The 22,317-nt window shown below is 37.9% G+C and overlaps 1 protein-coding gene across 1 annotated transcript; it reads left to right on the forward strand.

Annotated features, from left to right (window-relative positions):
• Window positions 1-4,254: 4,254 nt before the first annotated feature.
• Window positions 4,255-21,437, forward strand: Fbxo30 (F-box protein 30). Its single transcript, XM_047559177.1, has 3 exons — window positions 4,255-4,444; window positions 12,682-14,734; window positions 17,866-21,437. Exons 2-3 carry the CDS (start codon window positions 12,698-12,700, stop codon window positions 18,067-18,069), a joined length of 2,241 nt encoding a protein of 746 aa, XP_047415133.1. The 5' UTR covers window positions 4,255-4,444; window positions 12,682-12,697; the 3' UTR covers window positions 18,070-21,437.
• The last annotated feature ends 880 nt before the right edge of the window (window positions 21,438-22,317 follow it).

The following is a 22,317-nucleotide window of genomic DNA, read 5'->3' on the forward strand; positions in this document are numbered from 1 at the left end:
TAACTGATTAAGATAATAACTGATAATCTTTCTTTAGATGTACAAAACTCAGGACATCTGGCAACGCTCAGATAACATCAGCTGTATAGCACCCTCCTTATTCTAGGCCTGTCCATCAGTGAACACAGAGCATGTAAATTACTGTGAGGTTTAACTTGCATGGAAGTAATATTTTTGTCTAAAGAAGTTTAGGAACTAGAGCTAGGAGGTCAAGGTTGAATGCGATGTTTCAAAGAGGGGTGGGGGAGGGATACACAGCCTGTATGATGAAGACCCCACTCAGCACACAGTCCTTCTGCCTGTTGTGCCACTCCACCTCCTTTGCGTCCCCATCGAAGCCCTTTTGTGTACCTGAGTTCCCCAAGTTGGTCTGTTCTTGGGGAGACGGTAGCTCCAGCCATCTTCTCAGTGTGCCACTCTTAGATAAGTCTGATTTTCTTTCCACAAACTCTTTTTTTAAAAAATTTGTTTACATAATTTTTTAGATGTTGATAGACCTTTATTTTACTCATTTATTTATAAGTGGTGCTGAGAATCAAACCCAGGGCCTCACACATGCTAGGCAAGCACTCCACCACTGAGGCCCAGCCCCAGCCCCTCCACTAACTCTTGTCTCCTGAATATTGGCTTTGAGTGGTGAGCAGATGGACGTGGGTTCTGTAGCAAGGAGATCTGCTTCCATGGGTTAGGAGATCATGTATGTACTGACACTGATTATTTTTTTTTTTTTTTTTTTTTTTTTTGCGGTGCTGGGATCAAACCCAGGGCCTCATGCTTGCAAGGCAAGAACTCTACCGACTGAGCTATCTCCCCAGCCCCTGACACTGATTTTCGAAAGAGGTAATAGTACCCTTTGTCGCCTGTGAAGTGCTGAAAATAGCATATGCTACAGAAGCCTTTCATGGAGGACATGGGATGAGAGCTGACTAGTTAAGAGGGAGGAACTTCAGGTCTTTCATTTTGAGTTCAGGTGGCCTATGCATTGTGTTTGATGGAGGAAAAAAGGACATTAATCAGGACAGCCTGAAAGATTCACTTTGAACAGTTGAGGACAGGATTTGAAATTTTAAACAATGGGCACTAGATAGCGACTACAAAGATCTAAATGGAGAAAGACCAAGATGAAATGGGTGTCTTAAGAACTACGTTGACAGCAGGTTTGAGGTAGGAAACACTAGAGGAGGAAGCCTGGATAGGCAACACAGAAATTCAACTTTACCTAGGATAGCAACCAGGGATGAATGTGAAAGGCAAGAAGAAAGGAGGGATTAAAAAAAATTTCCTGGACATAGAAAAGTATTGAAACGGAAGGGCAAAGAAGACTGTGGTGTTTCCAGCCTGCATGACTCAGCCTGAGGTGGGAGAGGGTGATGTAATGTCAGACAGATGACTTAGTGAAGGGGAAAGTTCCAAATTTCAATTACAGGATCATAGAATTATGGGATTTTAAGTGAAATGGAAAGGAACTTAGACACACTAACTCTAGCCCCTTTATTTTATTGGAGGTTAAGTGAAGGGAAAGAAGGATGGGTTGTTCAATTGGTAGAGAGTTGAGCAAAAAATAGCAGGACTCAGTCTTCTCCCACCAGTCCCTTGCCTGCTTCATCAGTCTTCCAACCGAGCTCTCTGGACAATGCTCTCAAACAGTGGACTAAGGACCGGGGCCTGTCTGCAGACATATCAGACTCTAAATAAATAAACAATAAAATAAAACACTCCCCCAAGATTGAATTTTTAAAAATCTAAATTAATTCAAAGAACTGAGTTTGTGATTAGTCTAAGTTCCTAACTCGACTTGTTACTGACTTTGGGTTCTTGGATCCAGAGTTATAGAAATGAACAATGAACTCAGAAAGAATTTAAACACAGGCAAGACTTTAGTAAAGACTTCTGCTTGAGTCAGAAGGGGAGACAGCACCTGGGGGAAAGAGACCCCAGGATAGCTCTAGCAAAGAAAAGGGTGGGGGATTTATGCCCGAGGTAGAAGGCAGAGAGCACATGGGGACAGAGATCCCAGATAGACTCAAACACAGAACAGAACGGAATAGATTTCATGGCATCTATGGGATAGGCAGGAATGTGGTCTCTTGGTGTCTTCACATGTAGAGGTGGGACTTCAGTCATACCTTCCTCTTCCTTATCATGCTTCTTGTCTCGTTTCCATCTTAAGCTTCCACCTACAGGTGTGTGTTTTACTATGCTAACAAGGCAAATGTAACTGTGGATTACTTCAGTGACTATAAGAGCCCTCACCACCTGGAGTTGCCCTTACCATCTGGAAAATTCTCTAACATGACTTGCAGAGGTGGTGTGGCTGTGACCACATAATCTCAGAAGACTGAACTGATTTCCCCAGCCTCCATCACCTGGAGGTTATCTTATTCCCACAGCCTTGAAGACTAGTTCACTTTTTAACTCGGGATTTTCTAGTATGACTGTTAATTCCATGTGACTGAGAGTCGGCTTGGTCGTGTTACTTTCCTTAAAGGTATTCATCCCTTAGTTCTAAGGGGGTCTATGTTTCACGGAGATCCCTGATGGTGTCCTTTTTGTTGTTACTGGTTTTAAATTTACAGGCCTTTTAAATCCAAAAGTCTGGGAGGCATTTCTCTGCAGGATGGCAAATTACATCCGGTGTGCACTGTCTTTTCCAAGGTACATCAGTTGGGGGTAAAAAAAAAAAATGCAGCCACAAAAAAGATGACAAAGCGGTGTTTTACCTTCCTGCCTCCACTCCTACTGCCAAATTACAGCCATGATTTCTTCATTATGGTTCTCTTGAGATAGGAGTGGGCAGGAGTCTACAGGATGATGCTGGCTGAGGGACTCCCCGCACTCTGAACCACGGTCTCCTCTGGCCCTTGGTCTTAGATTGAGGTTTGGACATTCATTCTTTGATACAGACGTGGTATTTCATTAATCTTCAGTCACTTGTAAAGTATCTTTCACAAGTGGTATTGTCACAGGAGAAGAGATGCCTCCAAAGAAGGCTTCTATGAGTTCCCAGAGAGAGGGGCCATGGTGGTGGTGGCGGGGGAGGGAACCACTACCGGATTTGACTCAGGATCAGCAGGGTTCTTGGCATACTTGGTGGAAAATTTTTCAGCACAAGCCAAAGGCATAGACAGAGGTTTATTTAGTAAAGTAGATACACAGTCAAGGAGAATGGGGGTAATCTCAGGAGAAAGCAAAACGCTTTAGGGTAGAGCAAGCAAAACGCACTCAAAGGAGAATGGGGGCTAGCTACAGAGGGAGAGACAGCTACTGGTTGGTGCGGAGTGTTAATATTTAGGTTGCTAGAGGGTGGTCTAGAGGTGGAGCCAGGGTGGAGCTACCCAATTGCAACTCCGGTTTTCCCTGGGCTTGTGCATTGCCCTTGAGTTACTTTTGCAGAGTAGGGCAGGTCCCTCCGGAGTTGCAACTTTCTACATTTCAGTGGTTCGTGGGTGTTTCCTGCATATCAGTGGTTCGTGGGCACTTCCTTTGAGATTCAGTATCTCTACCTTTATTCCCTATTCCTATCTTATTTTCAAATACTTCCTTTGAGACTCAGTATCTCTACTTTTATTCCTTATTCCTATCTCATTTTCAAGCCCTCCCCAGTTAGATTAGTTGGCAGGAGAATGTCTCACTCCCTCACAGAAGCAGACGTTGGTGTATTCCCCGCCAGGGCTCCAGAATGACTCTGCCGCCTGAATGTAGGGCTGCGCTCCCCGTTAGAAGTTGGAAGCAAGAACCCTACAGGGGAAAAGGGGTCAGAGCACAGTACTGACACTAAATCATAAGGCTTGGGCATGAGTAAGCCAGCGAGAAGGACCCTGGCGGCAATCAAAGATTCAGCGAGTGCCGACCCATTTCCTGCAAATTTGAGCCGACGGAAAGAGCAGTGCGCGGGGCTCCAAGGGATGTGAGCCGCAGCTCCTCCATTCATCAGGTAGAACGAGTCATTGTACTTGGGCCTATTTTCTCAACTGTAAAACTAGGGGCCTCGATTCCTTCAAGAACGTAAGATTCTAAAATTGAACAGGACTTGGTAGTACTACGCCGCCCTGCACAGGCGCGCCGGGAACCCTGTGGCCAGACGCTCCAGGCCCGCGCTCCTCCAGCAGACTCTCCCACTCGGCGCCACGTCGCCGCGGTGGAGTCAGAGGGCGGCGTGCGCGCTCCCGTTGGGCCCTGCGTGCGCGTCTCCGCCGAGCTGAGCCGGTCGGCCGGGCCGGGGGGCGGGGCAAGGCGGGGCGGGGCGGGGCGCGCGAGGAGGGCGGCTGCCGCTGGAGCTGGCCGAGGGGAGAGAAAAGGCGGCGGCCCGGCAGCCGGGCGACGCGCAGAGGAGGCGGACCGGACGGGGGTGTGGGGCGCCGGGCGGCTCCGGGACAGCGCGGAGCAGCCGGGCACGGCGGCCACGGCAGCCTGGGCCTGGGCCGCGGTTCGGCCGCGAGCGCCGGTGAGTGTGGCGAGGCCCGCGGGTGGCCGGCGCGGCCCGCGCTGAGCGGGACGGGGGCGGCGGCGGGGCCGGCAGTCGGGTCGGAGGCGCGGGCCCGCCGCGGGGCAGTCGCGCGGCGCTGGCCGGCCCGCGCGGGTGCCGGGTCGGCCCGGAGGGCGTCCGCCGCGCCGCTGTCCGCGCCGGGCCGGCTGCGTGGCCGGCCGTTGAGGCGGTCGGCAAATGGCGACCCGAGCCCGGGGCGGCGACCCCGGGCGCCTCCGTCCGCGCGCTGAGGAAGGGCGAAGCGGGAGCGTAACTTAGCGAAGCCGGGGGCCGCGTCGACCCAACCGCTCTCCTTTTGTCTTCTGGAAACTTGGGTTCCGTGGGGACAAATGGGTTAAAGTGAGCCTGGGAGGCGTCGGCAACTGTCTCCGCGGGATGAGAGAAGTTGGTAACTTTTCCATTCATGGAAGCGGAGGCTCCGTCTCGGCGGCGGTCCCTGTTCGGGGGACGCTCTCGGTTCCGCAGACCCGCGGGGGCGTTCGTGCCCTGTCCTGCCCCTCGGAGGGGGACGCGGGGCGCGGGCGGGTTCCGAGGCGTGTCGGGTGTTTTCAGCGCCACGGTCTGTTTACGCCGCGGCGCTCCTCGTCCCCTCTCCCTGCTCGCCTTTCTGAGCCCCGTCGTTAAGTCAAGATGCTTGGGAAGGAATTGACCTTTTATTCCATGGTTACTTTGTTGACTGGGATCCAAGACGAAGTTATTTATGGGCATTCTGATATCAGCGTAGGTTAACCTTAATAATTAAAAAAGAGCCTCAAACTTTCTGAATTTCAGTACCGTGTTGCGCTCTTTGGAGACCCAGTAAATGATATGAACCTGTTTTGCCTTTGCTCATGTGAGGTTTTCCAAAGCAGTGCAGTTGCCGACTGGGCAAAAGGAAGAGTAGCGTAAAAATATGCCTTTAGGATTTTTTTGAGAGGTAGATTTCACTGTACAGTTTCCGCTGCATCACTCTTCTTTGTGCTTAGTCACTGTTTCTCACTGTAGAAATTTAATTGGGGATAACATGGTGTTTTGCTAATTTCTTAAATTGCCAGGTTTTTTTTTTTTTTTTTAACCTGGAGCTTTAATGTGGTGAAATAAACCATTTTTGTATGTGATTCTAGTAGAAGTGGGTGGAATTTTGTGAATAAGAAAACTGAAGTTTTGCCTATGTGTCTCAATCGTACTGGGTATTAATTTCAAACCATTGCTTCTTTACATAAGTCTAACATTGGGGGACTTCCCCCCCCAATACTGTGCCCTAATAAAATATCATTAAAAAGCAATACTATACAAATGATTGTTAACATTTTGAGATACTGCATGTAGAGAAGTACCTTAAGGTCACTAAAATAGGGATTGCTTAATGTGTTTACTATTGGATAAAACATGTTTCTAAAATGTAACTTCTCATAGGATAAATTCTGTGGTATTCCATATCGTCTTGGAGAGCGTTTAAATGAGTTTCCAAAACTGCTTATGTTGATAAAAGGAGTTAGTACTTGCTGGGCATTTTAATGTAGAATGGTATTGTAGTTGTACAATACTTTGATGATAAAGACTTGATTCAGGCTGTATAAAATATTTAATTTCAAGTTCATTGTGATGAAATAGGTGAGATTCACCTTGGCCTAGTAGTATTGTAGATGGTTGTAGGTGGATGTTAGATGTAGACAGGCATACCTCAATTTAAAAAGTCTTTTACCAAAAAAGTATCTTTTTTTAAACAGTGGATAATGTAAACTCTAGGTACAGTACTTCCTCTTAGAACTGCATTTAATGTTTTGTAAGTTTAAACGACCACTTGAAAAATAATTATACATAAAACTTTATACAAATGTGGCTATTTTATAAAGTGAATTACATCTATTTTCTGAGACCTACATGTTTATATACTGTTGGACACATGTAGTTGTAACCAACCTTCACAGAGTTCTAGATTATTTTCAGAGCAGAGTAGTTGCCTCAAGGTCAAAAAATTGAGACTCCTTATAAGCCCATTCCCCACACCATGATACCCATCTTAATTAACTGAGTTTTCCCATTTGGGTGGATTATTTTTTTGTGTCAAATAGCTCTTGTCTGAGTATTAAATAGTTACTAATATTATTTCAATTTCTGATGTAAGTTTATTATAATTTCATTTGTTTATTTAGTGGAGAATATTGTAAGTAGTTAGAACTTTCACTTTGGAATGAGCTGTTCATGACCATGACCATGACCATATTTAGAAATAGAAGATGTATGCTTTGGTTATATCATATCTGGAAGGATAAAGACTTGAAGAAAATTTTCCATGTAATTGGTTCTTTCATCCTATAAATAAAAAGAAGTCAGGATCAAAGTTTAATAAAAGGATATACCTTGTAGCCAATTAGCCGTTTTGGATTGGGAGCATATACTTTGCTCTGGGAATTTAATTATACTGTGTTTTTTGTCTTGGTTATCCACCTCCACTTCCCCCTGTAAAAATTAATTAACTAATTTATTTATTTGTTTCAGTGCTAGGGATGGAACCTAGGACCCTGCAAATACTAGGCAAAAACACTACCACTGAGCTACAACCCCACCTTGCCTGCTTTTTAAAACAGTGAAATACCATGTCCTGCTAAGGTGTTGATTTATTATGATCGTTAAAACTGAATGCACCTCATCAGCAAATTATTCAGCAAGTGTCTGCATTTACTGTACACTAATACCTCTGACTATACAAAGATGAACTAATTGCTAAATTTTAAATTTTAATTATGAACTTTCTTATAATAATGGTTGATTAATGGAACATATCTGTTTCCACATCAGTCTTACTTTGGAACATGTTATTGTTTAAGTAGATTTTTATTTTATCTAATACCATATTAATTGTAATATTAAGCAGTAGGCTTGATGTCACTTCCTATCTTGAGCTTTTCCTCACCTTGTACCTTACTCAGGCATCTAAGCATGTGCAGACTCTTATTTTTCTTTTTGAATCTGGTGCCTTTTTATTCAGTTGTCCCAGTAACTAGCCTGCTTGGCTGATTAGGGAATTAAAATAATAGAAAAACCTAGAGATAAATGTTTCCTCTTTTTGTTTAATTTTATTTTGTTTTGGAATTCCATTTTGCTATTTTCTTTTATTATAATTTTTCATTCTTGTGTTTACACAAATCTGTATTCTTGGCAGAGTTTTGAGTGCAGGGAAAACAAGAATGATTTAGATATGGTCCTGACCTGCAAAGGCTTTATGGTTTTCCTGTGAAGAGAGAGAGTAAACAGAATAATGATTTCCTTTGAGTTGTCATGAGTATTAACAGGGAAAATGCAGTGTATATTGTGTACACATAGTAAGGGGTGCATACCTGTTTTGGGGTACATGGAAAGGTATAATTTAAGCAGAGACCAAAAAGTTGATTAGCATGATGAGAGAAAACCCTGTGTATCTGTATGTCTGTCTTGGAGATAAGCAGACATTAAGAACAACCCTAAAGTAGTTGTCTGTTTTGAGTACATTAGGTGACTTTCCTCAGCATATTTTAAAATCATGCAGGTTTACAGTTCTTCATTTTCTTATGTCCATATGCATTTTGGTGAATTTGGAAAAATATCAGCAGGCACTTATGTATGTGCCTTAAATGACCAGATCTCATTTCATTGTATGGGAAAATGCCATGTCTTAAAACTATTTTTAAGGATTGCTTGTCAGCCACAGAGTATGAGTTGGCAAGGAACTTCTGGTAGAGAAAAAATGAAACTATTGTAAAGCATTTCATTGTTTGCAAATAGTTTTTAGTCTAATGAAACTTTTTCCAGTAACTCATTTTTAAGTGTAAATTAGTAATGTGATTTGGCAGGTAAAGATCCTGATTGGAAAGAGGTTTTTAAAAAAAAAAAAAAAACATTGTTTTAAATTAAGCACATCTTGAACTTGAAGCCTTCAATTTGAGCAGTGTATTTTCTAACTGGACCTGCTGTGTCACTGTTCCACTGAGAAATCAGGGATTGATGATTTTAAACCTGTTTCACAGGATTTATGAGTAATTGTGAAATATTTTATGAAGGTGTTTTTAATTTGATAGCAGCAATCTTGATTAGAAAGAAGATGGATCTGGGAGAGCTTTAAATTTTGAAGCCAAGGGCTTTCTCCCCAGAGTGCTCCCCCCATCATGACTGTTCTATTTTCTTATTTCTTAATATATTTAACTATAAAATGGAATTTAATCTGATTGCTCCTTTGTGTAGTTATTTTGAGAATTATTAAATTCGTAAAGTTCCATATGTTTATGCTGAACCTTATCAATGTAAATTATTTTTTAAAATAATTTAAAACACATGCATTCAAAGCAAAGTAATGTGCTTTTATAATTAGAAAGGACCAAAAAGACTTTCTTGACCACAGGGTGATTAAGTGTTGGAATAAACCACAAGCAAAGTTGTGTAATCTCCGTTCCACAAATAACATCTTAAATTACTGAAGAGTTACTGAAGAGTTGCCTTATTTTCTTAAACTTTAATAAGCAAACATGTCTTATTGTCCTTGTACATTGATCAGATACAGAATTAAATGCTGCCTCTGCCACTTAACTAGATAAATGTCCTTGGGCAAGTCACTTACCCTTTCTGAACCCGTTTCCTCTGGGTCATTATGAGGATTTAGAGACTTGAAATATGTAAAGAAGGATAAAATAGTGTTCCCTTTTTCTTCTGAGTCTAATTCAATACATAATAAGCATTATGACCTTGTGGCTATTTGTTCTTTTTTGTTTGTTTGTTTACATTGTTTTTCAGAGGGGTATAGTGTAGAAGAGGCTAGTTATTTTGAAGTTTGAGAACCTTCTACTTTGAAAGTTGTTGTGTTTAACTCAGAATTGCAGCAGTTGCTATTTTAAACACTTTTGAATTGAATTTTAAGATGTGTTGTGCTTGGTGTGGTCATGTGATGATGTGTACAGTCACATCAAGTGTCCCTACAAGTCTTCAGAGCAGTGGTCACTTCTCTTGAAATTGTTTGTGTTTTTAGGTTTCTCTCTTAGTAACAGTCACGCTTATAACCTTTAGCATGTGGGATGAACTTGGTCTAGTTGTTACAAAATAAGAAAGCTACAGCTGTTTTCACAGTGTGATCCCTCAGTAAGTTGTCTTCCTATTAAAGTTTCTGTGAATATCTGCTTAAATTAGAAATGTTTGTTATCCTTAATCTGTCATTCTATTATGATTCTTTCAGCATGCCTGTTTTTAATTTATAGGTTCTATACTTGCCTATAAATTTTATGAGTAAAAAATTTAAAGTATTTAATTCATAATTTGCAATTTTAAAAACAATGTAAAAATACAGTGTCAGTGTTGAATGTGTTCCTTTTTGCCATGACATCACTGAATATCAGAATACCCACTCTGAACTTTCCTAATTAATAAAGAAAAGCTTCATTAGAATCAAGCTTCAACTGGAGAAAAAGATGTAGTATTTTGGGATGTGAGGGTAATCTGGCAGCGACATCTGTTACCCCACTGATTACCAGGGTCATTAGGCTGATCTGACTGGCTAGGCGGGTGTCCCTTTTCCTCCTTCATGGCTCCACGTGTGTCCCTTCTGAAACTGCACACTTGGTGGAAGAGGATGACCTTCCTGGATAGAGGAGGACTGTATTTCGGTCAAGGGTATACAAGTAACTGTGTTCCCCTGCTAGACCTGCAAACAAACTCTCAAGATGTAGCGTTTTGGAGAGTAATTTTTTTTTTTTTTTTCAACTGGAACCAAGATAGAATTTGTGGAAAAATGTCAGAGAACTAACATGAGTGAAGAAAATGGGTTAAGAATCTTTCTTCTCTAGAAAATTAAATACTACAGTGTAATTTGGGAAGTAATAGAGTTGAGTTGTGTGCCATCTACAAGCACAAATACATAATAAATATTTAGCAGTAGAGGTTTGAGGTTGGGAAGAGGGGTCTGAGCAGGACGTGTAGATTAGTTTTCAGCATATAGGTGGTAATTGAGACTTTTGGAAAAATTGAAAAAATTTATAGAATGAATGGAGAATGTGTAGAACGAGCTAGAACCCTAAAGAAGTGTAATTGTTAAGAGAACACTAAAGAATAACCAGAGAGTTAGGAGGAAAACTGGAGAAGTTTAACAACATGAAAAGTAAGGGAAGATGACTGTTGAAAAAGAAGGGATTAGTCATTATAACGTTAGGACCAGGGAAAATGGGGTCTGAGGGCAAAAAAAAAAAAAAAGCCCTTTGATTTTTGATTTTAGGAGGATCTCAATAGAGCAGTTTTATTGAGGGGTAGTAAAAATAAAGCCTGAGCAGTGTTTGGGAGATTAGAAGATTTTTTGTTTTGTTTTTGTTTTCCTTCTGAACCTGTGATGGAGTAGCAAATAAGAATAGTGGCAAAAGTAATATGGTATACTTTGTTTTTACTGCTTATAGCAAACCAATAAAGAAGCTGATTATAGAAAATCCATTGAATAGGCTGTTATGATTAAATGCGCTTATGCCTTTTCTTTTGGTTTAAAAGTATAGTTGATAAAAGTTAAAATACTAGCTTTAAAAAGCAAGAAAGACCATTAAATAGCTGTAATCCCTTGATATTATTTTACAAATACTAGAAATCTGAACTCTAAGCTTAGAGTAGTATGTAGTTCTCATGATTTGCCTTATTCTCACTTGACTTTGTGTGTTACAACTACCTTACATTTTACCTTGATTCAGTAATACTAGGAAGATTTAACATGTTTTGTCAATTCATGCTTTTTTTTTTTTTTTCAGTTTCATAGGCTATTATTTTAGCATGGAATGCCTCCCTTTCTTACCAGTTTAATGATCCACACTTAAGACTTCTCATCTTTCAAGACTAACTGTGCATTCTTCTCTAACCCCTATTCATACTGATTATATGTACTGATTTCATAATGTGATAGGATTTTACTGTTGCGCCAACCTCCTGCTGTTGCTCTTTGAGAGAAGGCACCATGATTTACTAGACTTTATATTGCATTGGTTGTGATAGCACACCGCTGTAATCCCAGCTTCTCAGGAGCCTGGTCTGGGCAAGAACCCATCAAAAAAAAAACAGTAAAAAATTTTTTCCGAAAATCTTTGTTGCCACACCAATGCAGTGCCTAGTACAAAGTAGCCAAACAATAAATAGTTGTAATGAATGAATGGAAACTGTGGTCCTTAGAAGTGTTTTACCAACAGACATAAAGCTTGAACTAGAACTTTTATTTTTTTGATAAATCCCTTGTATATTTTAATTAAAGCTTACCCTGCTAATTTGGTATAGAATTTATTAGGCATATGTAGGAGTAGAGATCAATAGATTTAATTATAAATTAATTCATATATTTAAAGGAAATAAAAATGAAAATATCTAGTAAAGTTTGACTGATAATATTAATGAAATTGAAATGAGGATGATTCCCTTAGGAATATGATTGTCTCTAAATATCAGGTACATCACAGACAGTTTAATTAAAAAAGTAAAAGCTGGGCTGGGGATTTAGGTCTGGGGTAGAGTATATGCCTAGTGTGTATGAGGCCCTGGATTCAGTCCACGATACCGTGAAAGTAAGGGGAAAAAACAAAAAACAAAAAACAAAAAAAACTAAAGCCTTCTCTAAATTCTAAAAATTGAAATACACATTAACTTATTATTGGCATAAATTTATACAATACACAGTACTATAATTTAAGTATTATTTTGAAAGATATAATATGCTGTTTTTTTAACTCGTAACATATTTATTTAGAATAGAATAAGAAGTCACAAAAATTACAAATTTGAATGAAAAATACCACAACCTTACAAAATTTAGAAAATAAAAGGGTTTTTAATCAATTAACTGATGTAAAATATTTTGCTCCTACATTTTTGGTTTATAGAGTTTTTAATCACCTCCTCAGATGAAAATGATTTTCCAGTCTTCTCTGAAGATATTACAGAAATGCTATAATATGCTTTTTATTGATATTTTTACATGCTGTAAACTTCCTTTATATAAATACTTCCCATGTGTCAGTACTTCTTTTATGACATTTTAAAATACTGAAATGTTACTTGAAGTTCTAAGTTCTTTCAAGATATATTGATTAAAGATAAAATTTAAATATGTTTATATGTATTTTAGCCTCAAATAAGCTAAAATGAATCAGTGATTTAATTTATATTATTGGGCGGTTTTGAAAATCAGCTGCTGTTTGTCTAACTTCTTTTCTCTTTTCTTTTAACACTAGAGCTGGACTGACCATTATGGAGGAGGATCTGCAGCATTCACACTGTGTGAATTGTGTCAGTAGACGGTGTATGACCAGACCAGAGCCTGGGATTTCCTGTGACCTGATTGGTTGTCCTTTGGTTTGTGGAGCATTTTTCCATTCTTGTAAAGCTGATGAGCACCGACTTCTATGTCCGTTTGAGCGAGTGCCTTGCTTAAATAGTGACTTTGGATGTCCATTTACCATGACCCGAAATAAAGTTGCTGAACATCTAGAAATGTGTCCTGCAAGTGTGGTGTGCTGTACTATGGAATGGAACCGATGGCCAGTTAGTTATGCAGACCGGAAATCATATGAAAATCTAAGCAGAGATGTTGATGAAGTGGCACAGTTAGATATGGCCTTGGCCCTGCAAGACCAAAGGATGCTCTTAGAATCTCTCAAAGTAGCCACCATGATGTCAAAAGCTACTGATAAAGTATCTGAACCTAGAGAACAAATCTCAGTTAAATCCAGTGTCCCAGAAATACCACATACTAATGGTTTGGTGTCTGTTGATGAAGAATCTTATGGTGCACTTTATCAAGCTACTGTAGAAACAACCAGAAGTTTGGCTGCTGCTTTAGATATCTTGAATACTGCCACAAGAGACATTGGCATGTTAAATACAAGTCTTCATGCTACCCCAGATGAAATGAATGAAGAACAAAATGACAGAGAAAGTTTGCAGGATGGAAACTTGAAAGACCAGGACCATCCTTATGAGGATGAGATAGGGGCAGTAGGTGGAATCGACCATACTGGCATAAGTCAGAATGCCCATTCTGAGCAAAATGGCTCAAGTGATTTATTGTGTGATTTGAACACAGGTTCTTATGGCACTTCTGTTCTTTGCAATGGCTTTCCTTTGGAAAATGTATGTATACAGGTCAAAGACCAGGATCAGAATTTTCAAGTTGATTCAAAACAAAGTAGCTTAACAAATGGAGAATGTGTGGCATCAGATGGTACTTCAGAACCTTCCAGTTCACTTTCAGTAGCAGCACAACTTAGAGAAGTAATACCCTCCAGTGCTTTACCTAATGGCACAGTTCAGCATATCCTTATGCCAGATAATGAAGATGAAGGACTGTATTGGAGAAAAGTAGACTTAGGGGACTTGAGGAATATGGATGTCTTATCTTTCAGTCATGTCCCTTCATTCAAATTTCTTTCTAATTCATGTTGGTCTAAACCAAAGGAAGATAAAGCAGTAGATACATCAGATTTGGAAGTTGCTGAAGATCCTATGGGCCTCCAAGGAATAGATCTGATCACAGCAGCATTATTGTTCTGTCTAGGAGATTCTCCAGGTGGGAGGGGTATATCTGATAGTCGCATGGTTGATGTATATCACATTGACTTTGGGACACAGACTTTTTCGCTTCCATCTGCAATATTAGCTACAAATACAATGGTTGGGGAAATAGCTTCAGCTTCAGCTTGTGATCATGCCAATCCTCAGCTTTCAAATCCAAGTCCTTTTCAGACGCTTGGGTTGGATTTAGTATTGGAATGTGTTGCTAGGTATCAACCTAAGCAGCGTTCAATGTTTACCTTTGTGTGTGGACAGTTATTTAGAAGAAAAGAATTTTCTTCCCATTTTAAGAATGTGCATGGTGACATTCATGCTGGACTTAATGGCTGGATGGAACAGAGGTGCCCCTTAGCCTATTATGGTTGTACTTATTCTCAGCGTAGATTTTGTCCATCAACACAAGGAGCAAAGATTATACATGACCGCCATTTGAGGTCATTTGGAGTTCAGCCATGTGTATCTACAGTATTAGTAGAGCCTTCTAGAAACTGTGTGTTGGGATTACATAATGACCATCTAAGTAGTCTCCCCTTTGAGGTCCTACAACATATTGCAGGCTTTCTTGATGGCTTCAGTTTATGCCAGCTCTCACGTGTGTCCAGGTTAATGAGGGATGTGTGTGGCAGTCTGCTTCAGTCTCGTGGAATGGTCATACTACAGTGGGGGAAAAAGAAGTATCCAGAAGGAAATTCATCATGGCAGATAAAGGAAAAGGTTAGTTTAATCTTAACTGTGTCAATCTCTTATTTGACATGAAGTAGGCACTTCAATGCTGCTGAATTGATATAGTAATATCTTGTCGAAAAATTAGTCATCCCTAAAATTTACTGTTAATGACACATTTTTAAAGTGATAATTAATGAAGAACTACAATAGTTGGAATTGTGATAATCACAAATTTACTGCAGATTTCCTAAATCTAGATTCTAATCTAATATAGCAAAGGCCTCTTCTGTTTCTTCAGATGAGCTATTCTGTACCCCCTCAATTCTTCTGTAATAACTTCCTTCAGATTCATTTACCCTCTTTTTAAATTTAGGCTCCACTTGAAATACTGACACCATTAGACAATGGAGGCGGCGAAGAGAAGGGTTTTTCTTACTTGTATTTGTCAGCTTCTTTCCAATCTTAGCAGTTTCTTTATTGGGACTTGGTTGTTTCACATGGAATCTAAGTGGAGAGAGATGAGAAAAGGCACAACTATTGCTATATTCATCCTAGTAAGTGACCAGGGGAGTGTTAAGGGAACATAATTAGATGAATGAGAAAATGTCTTAGGCTGAAGTGAGATAAGATAGGGCAATAGAATTTGATATTATGGGTGGAGACTGAATTTAGTGCAGTACAAAAGACTAACGCATATTGAGAACTGGAGCAGGAGATTTAGGCAGATCCAAAACAAGTCTAGGCGCCACCATTTCTCTACTGGGGTACTCTACTTTTGCCTACCTTCTGTTGGAGGCTATACAGTGGAAGAGAAAGGTATTACAGATATCTGTGACTGAAGGTGGTTTTCATTTTAGAACACTTAAAATATGAAATGACATTTTATGAAGTGGAAACAATTTTGATAAACTTCATATTTGGTTGCACATTATTCAAATTTCTGATTACTTTATTCTCAGCATGCTTAGGTTTTGTCTTTTACTTTGTTGCTCCAACTTTGCTGAATTCTCCATCTGCTTCTCTGTTCTCTAGGACTATTTTGACCTATGAATGAACATACAAATTGTTTTATGATGTTTGTTAAAAGGTTATTCTGGTGGCAGAAAGCTTTATTTACTGAGTGTTTGTGTGTATTTTTGTTTTCTGGATGATTTGGTATCTTCCCTTTGGGATGGAACACTATGTATGGCTTGTTTTTAATTCTTCATTAGTGTTCACAAATGGGATAAAATTTTTCTGGGAATTTTTAACTCCTGCCGAGATCTCATCTAGTCTTCAAGTCTAAATTGCCATCATTTACACAGATTACTCGCATGTCTATAAACTGGCCTTTTCTCTACTGAGCTCCAAACCCCACTGTACACAAGCATCTGGACATCTGGACATCTCTCCTTGATTCCCCCACAGTTTCTGCAAACTCGACATGTTCAATTCACTTTACTCCCCTACTCTTCTTAATCTCAGAAAGTGGCCTAAACCAGGGATTTGGAAGTTAGGCTTGACTGATATTTTTCCCCTTTATTGCCATATCTGGGTAATTTTGAAATCCTTTTTTATACTGCTCATGTTTCTTCTCTTTCAGTGCCATTTTCCTAGTTCAGTCTAAGCTTTGGTTCTCTCCTGGATTGGTACCACAACTTCTTCCTGTCAAGTTTCTGCTTCCAGTTTGGCCTCTCCAACATATTCTCTATACAAGAGTTAGAATATGTATACTTTCGTAAATAAAATTTTTATACTGTCAATGCAATGCCCATTTCCCCTGGAATAGAGACCAAATCCTTAATGAAACATTTAACACTTTTTATAATCTCATTCTTACCTCTTCAGTTTCTTCTTGTCACTTTATACTTCAGTCAGCATTGACGTACTTATTGTTCCCTGATGTTTTTTCTTTCTTGTTAAGGTCTTTGAATATGCTGTCTCTAATATCCACAATTGCACACCTATAATATGGTATATAATGTATGTTGTTACTTTCATTAACTTATTTAATCCACTATCCCCACTTAGCAGATGAGGAATCAATAAGTTACTTGTGCAACTTATTGATAAAGAATAGTTTTGTTTTTAATTGCCTTTTTGGAAGGGAGCCATTATAGTCATTGCTATAGTCATTATAGTCATTGCTAACACCCTTTTTTATAGAAGGGAGCTGAGCATCACAGATTTTTGGGTTCTTGCCAGGAGGGGTCCTAGAAGCAATCCCCCACAGATGCCAAGAGACATTTGTATTCTGAGTTCTCTAACTAGACATTGGCCTGTTGATGAACTTAGTTAGGATACCTAGACCTATCCTGTCTGAGTCATGATTACCTGTCTCCCTTGTTCTGCACTCATGCTTATTAGTTTTGTTTGGGTAGCTTTGTTTTCATATGTAAAGATGAAAGGGGGCCACAGTGGTCATTGCTGCACTAATAAGCTGTTAGTGCTTCTGGGCCTGGGCTGCTGACTAGGGAAAAAATAGGGAGTACTCATATTTTTACCTACAGACACATGAACAGAGATGGCAGGTGAGCATTTTGCCTAAAAATGCATTTTTAACAAAACACATTTTTAGTTAAAAAAATTTTTTTAACTAAAATAGGATCCCTTTTATAGAAACAAGCATTTTGAACAAATCGAAGCACATGTGTTTTTGAATATTACTAGTATTTGTGAGTAATGGAAAGATAAGTTAAACCTTGGTAAACAGTAGTCTAGGGTGTTTTTAATATACTTTGTGTGGTGTAATAGGAATGGGAGAAAAACCTAAGAAAAGAAATACTTGTACTGTCAATATATCCAGACCATGCATGGTTCTGTGTAGGTAATTGAATAGATGGAATGGATAGTACATAGTAGGTATTATTTTGGGAAGTGGCCCTGAATTCATGAAGTTATGAGTTTCAAAAAATTTTCCAGTAAGCCTTGTTGGATGTGATTTTTTTTAATGTTGGGTTTTGTCTTTTTTTTTTTTTTTGGTTATTAAATGTATTGAAAGCATTATCTCACAAAAGTGAGTTGTCTTTAAAAATAGTTGACAAACCAATTTACCTGCAAATGGATTTACTTTAAAATTTTGTAACTGAAACTTTCTATTGGATGCTTCTCTAACAGAAATATATGCAGTTAGAACAAGAAGTACATTTTGACTTTCTGTAAATTGACACCTTAAAATCTAAAGTAGAGTTCTCTTCTAGGTATGGCGATTCAGTACTGCATTTTGTTCAGTTAATGAATGGAAGTTTGCTGACATCTTAAGCATGGCTGACCACTTGAAGAAGTGCAGTTACAATATCATAGAGAAACGGGAGGAAGCAATCCCATTGCCATGTATGTGTGTGACTCGAGAACTCACTAAAGAAGGACGTTCACTACGCTCAGTTTTAAAACCTGTGCTTTAAAAACTAATTTTATTTGCATACACATGCAGGCACCTAGTATAATTTCTTTGTAATATGTGACATTTTATTAATGTATTAAAGATTACAACTAGATAAATGTAATGTCATTATGTATATATATGTTTTGAAGTGACATATATTTTTATAAAGTACTGTTTAGTTGGAAAAATAATCGCCTTAATGTTTGAAATGTGTGGCATTTTTGGAACTTGCTGGACAGGGTGATTTAATCTTTAGCTACTTAATTTCAGAATTAGTATTTTTGATGGTATGCTTATTTTGGTTCTTAAATGTTTTGCTTCTTAAACTAACAAGATCCTGACCAAACAGTTTGTTCCTCATGTTTTCTATGGGCTGAAGCCCATGCAATCAAAAAGCAAAACTTTGGTTCAGATTTTTGCTGTGTAAGTTTTTCAGGTAAACACTTTCAATTGCTTAAGCACTGCCCTAAGATCATTATAAAGTTTTTTGTTCTCTAGTATTCCCCTTTGACAATTATTGATGCAGTGATCTCCAGTATATACTTAATATTTAAAATTACAACTAGTGTTTGGTAATGCTATTTATAATGTTTTTAAGATAATTCTCAAAGATGTTTTCATCTTATGTTCTTAAAACTTACACAGAGTGATCACAAACAGTTTTTTTTTATTAGATGCCACATCCAGAGATTCTTGGCCATGTGTTTTTTTATGTCAGGCTAAAGCAAAAACATGCATACAAAAAACAAGCCAGTGAATTTAATTGGAAACCATTCATGTTATTATGTATTTACTAAACATTTAATGTTTGAAAAGAAAATATACCTCATTTTAAGTTTGAATTTGGCGTATTTTGCAAATACATTTCACATATTCAGAATGCAAAGGGCTTAACTTTTTCATATGCATTTTAAAACTTTGCCTTTTGTATATTAAAAAATACAACTATATTGTTTTAAGACATTTAAAAATTTGAATTTAATGTTGTCTTTGTAAGATATCCAGCAGAGAGACCTGTGTAGTTTGACAATCTCTTTGAAACATTTCCAAGTTAATTTCCTATACACTACTCTACCAGAAAGTAATAGTTGTATCTTTGTGTAAAACTCCAGGGAGGATAGAGAAATATTCAAAAACCTATTCTTGAAGTATTTTATTATAGTTTTATACTATTAACAATGTGATCACTTTAAAAATGAATACATATGCTGTATCAGAATTTAGGAAAAATTGCAAAGATGGAGACATATACTTAAATAATTTGTCTTAGGTAAATTTTGACATTTGGTAAGCTAAAATGGAGATGAGCTTCCTTGTTATAAATATCAATACTGAATTGTATCTTTACTTCCTACATTTGTCCCTGAGAGTGCTTTATGGTCACTGGTCCATGATTTCCATATATGGCAATCAGGCTGGGCAGAGGTGTTTCTTGGGCAGTAGAGAATTCTGAGCTGCTTAAGATTTGTTTTGGTTGGATCAAGTCCTTACTATAGTTGAGAAATATTGAATTAAAGACTCATCAGCTGTTTTGCTTCAGCTGTCATTTTAATTAGTAGAATACTTCTCAGTGCTTAACTATCTTTTTCAACTCTCATATTGAATTGTGTAAGAAGTCTGTTTTTGTGGAAAGGTCAGAAATAAGATAAATACTATAAAGTATAACTCTGCCTTTTAAAGTTTTGCTGAAGAATGTATTTGTGGTTAGTCTAGCACAGGCATTAACTTTTTGTTTTATGGTTGTACTTTTAAAAATCTGTTGTTTTTAAGTTTAGACTTGTTATTTCCACACAATCATGGAATATTTAACATTTTTCCACCTTATATTTCTTTCACACATCTTTCACTGTTCTCTTTTTTGTTTGTTATGCCATTATATTATTTTGTTAAAGTGTTTTCTCTGTGCAACATTTGTTTAAGTTCTAATAAAGTTAATATTTTTCTCCTTATGGATAATTAACTTGAAAAGAAAAACTTGCATTTAAATAAAATTTTAATACTTGTTTGATGAATTCAAAATGCAATCTTACTGTTTCTGGAATGTTGAGTCTTCTGCATGTTACAGGAGTTGCTTGTTAATTATCATTGCTGACTCAGGTTTTACTGATGAACTTTAAATTTTTCTTTAATATATAGAACTTATTAGTTAACTTTCTCTACCCCTTCATTGTCTTCAGAGTAGGCCCATCTAGGGATATTGAAAGGCTAGAGAGTTTCTGGCATGATTATTTCTCTAAAAGTTGTAACCAGAACTTCCCATTTATCCTCTTAAGCATGAAGGGGTTTGTATGTTGGCCTAGTAGATTTTCATTTGCAAAGTCTTTGTTGATTCTTCTAAGTTTTTGCTACCCAGAAAGATAAAGGGCAAGCATCAGAATGGAGGGAAATATCTAAATTCACTTTTATTCTCTTTATCTTTCCCCAGTACTGCTTAATAGCTTGCTTGCTCTTTTTCTCTCTCTCTTCATTTTCTTTTTTCTCTCTGTTCCCTTCCCGCTCACATATCACTTGGGGTGAGAACAAATGGTCTGTTTTAACAAGGTCTCCAGGTGATTCTGATGCACAAAAAGTATAAGATCTTAGAGGAAGACATGCTATCTACTCTCTGATCTGTTATTGGAATGGATATATATGTGTATGTACATATGTGTAATCCAAAATTAAGAGTAATGATTGATAATAGTTAAATTACATATGTTGTCTCAGTCTTACAGCCCTGTGACAAAATACATTGGGTAACTTGTTTGCTAGTATTTTAAATTTCACTAGTATTTTACTGGTGTTTCTTCTAAGTTCAAAGTATAATGTAAATTTTAGTTTGTTAGTACTAATGTTTAGCCTAGTTACACTTGTTTAGTGGTTGCAGAGTCATGTGAACATACTAGAATTGTAGGATAAGCAAAGAGTAGAAGTAGAGAAATTCCAAATTAAATCTTACAAAAGTATTTGTAGGGATCCCTACAACCCTATCAATAAGAGACATTAAAGATTGACTTTCTGGTTTATCAGTAGTATAGAATTATTTTGGTCTTTGACCCTGTGCTGCATATCCCATTAATGTTGTTCCTATTATCTGTCCTTTAACTTTGGATATTGGAGTCTTAGTAATGTTTAAGATAGTAGATTCTTATATCCCTTGAAGTTATAGTAGTTTGTATTACTATATTGGTAATAGATTTTACTTGTGGAGATTTGAATACATTTAGGTGTTTGGAAGCAAAACAGATTTCTTCATGTTTTGCATCCCAACCTGAAAAGACATGGGGTTTATTAATTTTTTTATTTTTAATATTTTTTAGTTGTTGATGGACCTTTATTTTTATTTATTTATTTATATGCAGTGCTGAGAATCGAACACAGTGCCTCACAAATGGTAGGCAAGTGCTCTCCCACTGAGCCACAACCTCACCCCTTAAGTTTTTTTTTTTTTTTTTTTTTAATTTCCTAAAGATAAGTTACACAAACACTAAAATGTTTCATCCATGACGTACTATACTAGGAGTTGATGTGACTGGAACCTACAGAGTTGGTTGTTTAGAAGGGGAGTAATTGGCCCCTGTTCTCTGAACAAAGGTTTAGATGGAAAGGTCTTTCCTCACATGTGCCTGACTGGTTATCTCAGTGCTGCTGTGAGTAGTCTTATTTAACATGTGTGTAAGGCCTAGGAAGCCTGAATATATTAGTTATGCCTTTAAAGCAAATCACGCATCAGTAATCCATTCCAATGTGTTTAATTTACTGGTAGTTTTTGTTAGTATTTATCTAAAATTGATTTTCAGAAAGTTTGAGTTAGGCCAATTCTAGTGAAGTCCTTAGTAAATAAGAGAAAAGGAAGAATTTTTTTCTTTTTTAAAGGATGGTTTCATTTTGAAGTCACTTTTACATAATTATTTCCTTTTAGTCAAAGAATCAAAGCAAATTTAAAAGATCGATCTCCCATTTTATGGGTGAGAATATTATTTACTGATAGTTTATCTCTATATGTTCCCTGAAACAGGTCATTTTTCCACTTTACAAATATAGAAAGAGAAGGGATGTTTAGACGAAAGGAAGTTACTTTGGTAATTATCATTGCCTAGAATATTTGGTTCCTATTTTTTGGAAAGAAGTTTGGCGCAACAGCAAAAGAAAACAGTAGAAACGAATGAAATGTGTTGTGTTCTCTGAAAATCCTTTGCGATATTAGGCAGTTGGCTGAAGTTTTACAAAAATGTTATTGCATCAGTGAATAAATTCTACAAATTGATTATATATAAATTGTCATTCA

The sequence above is a fragment of the Sciurus carolinensis genome, chromosome 7 (genome assembly GCF_902686445.1).
Source record: "Sciurus carolinensis chromosome 7, mSciCar1.2, whole genome shotgun sequence".
NCBI classification, from domain to species: Eukaryota; Metazoa; Chordata; class Mammalia; order Rodentia; family Sciuridae; genus Sciurus; species Sciurus carolinensis.

Bases quoted from the DNA above. Each gene is read 5' to 3' on its own strand.
- Fbxo30 (XM_047559177.1), top strand. From the start codon at position 12,698: ATGGAGGAGGATCTGCAGCATTCACACTGTGTGAATTGTGTCAGTAGA. The intron at 14,735-17,865 runs GTTAGTTTAATC...GTTCTCTTCTAG, and splicing joins CATGGCAGATAAAGGAAAAG to GTATGGCGATTCAGTACTGC.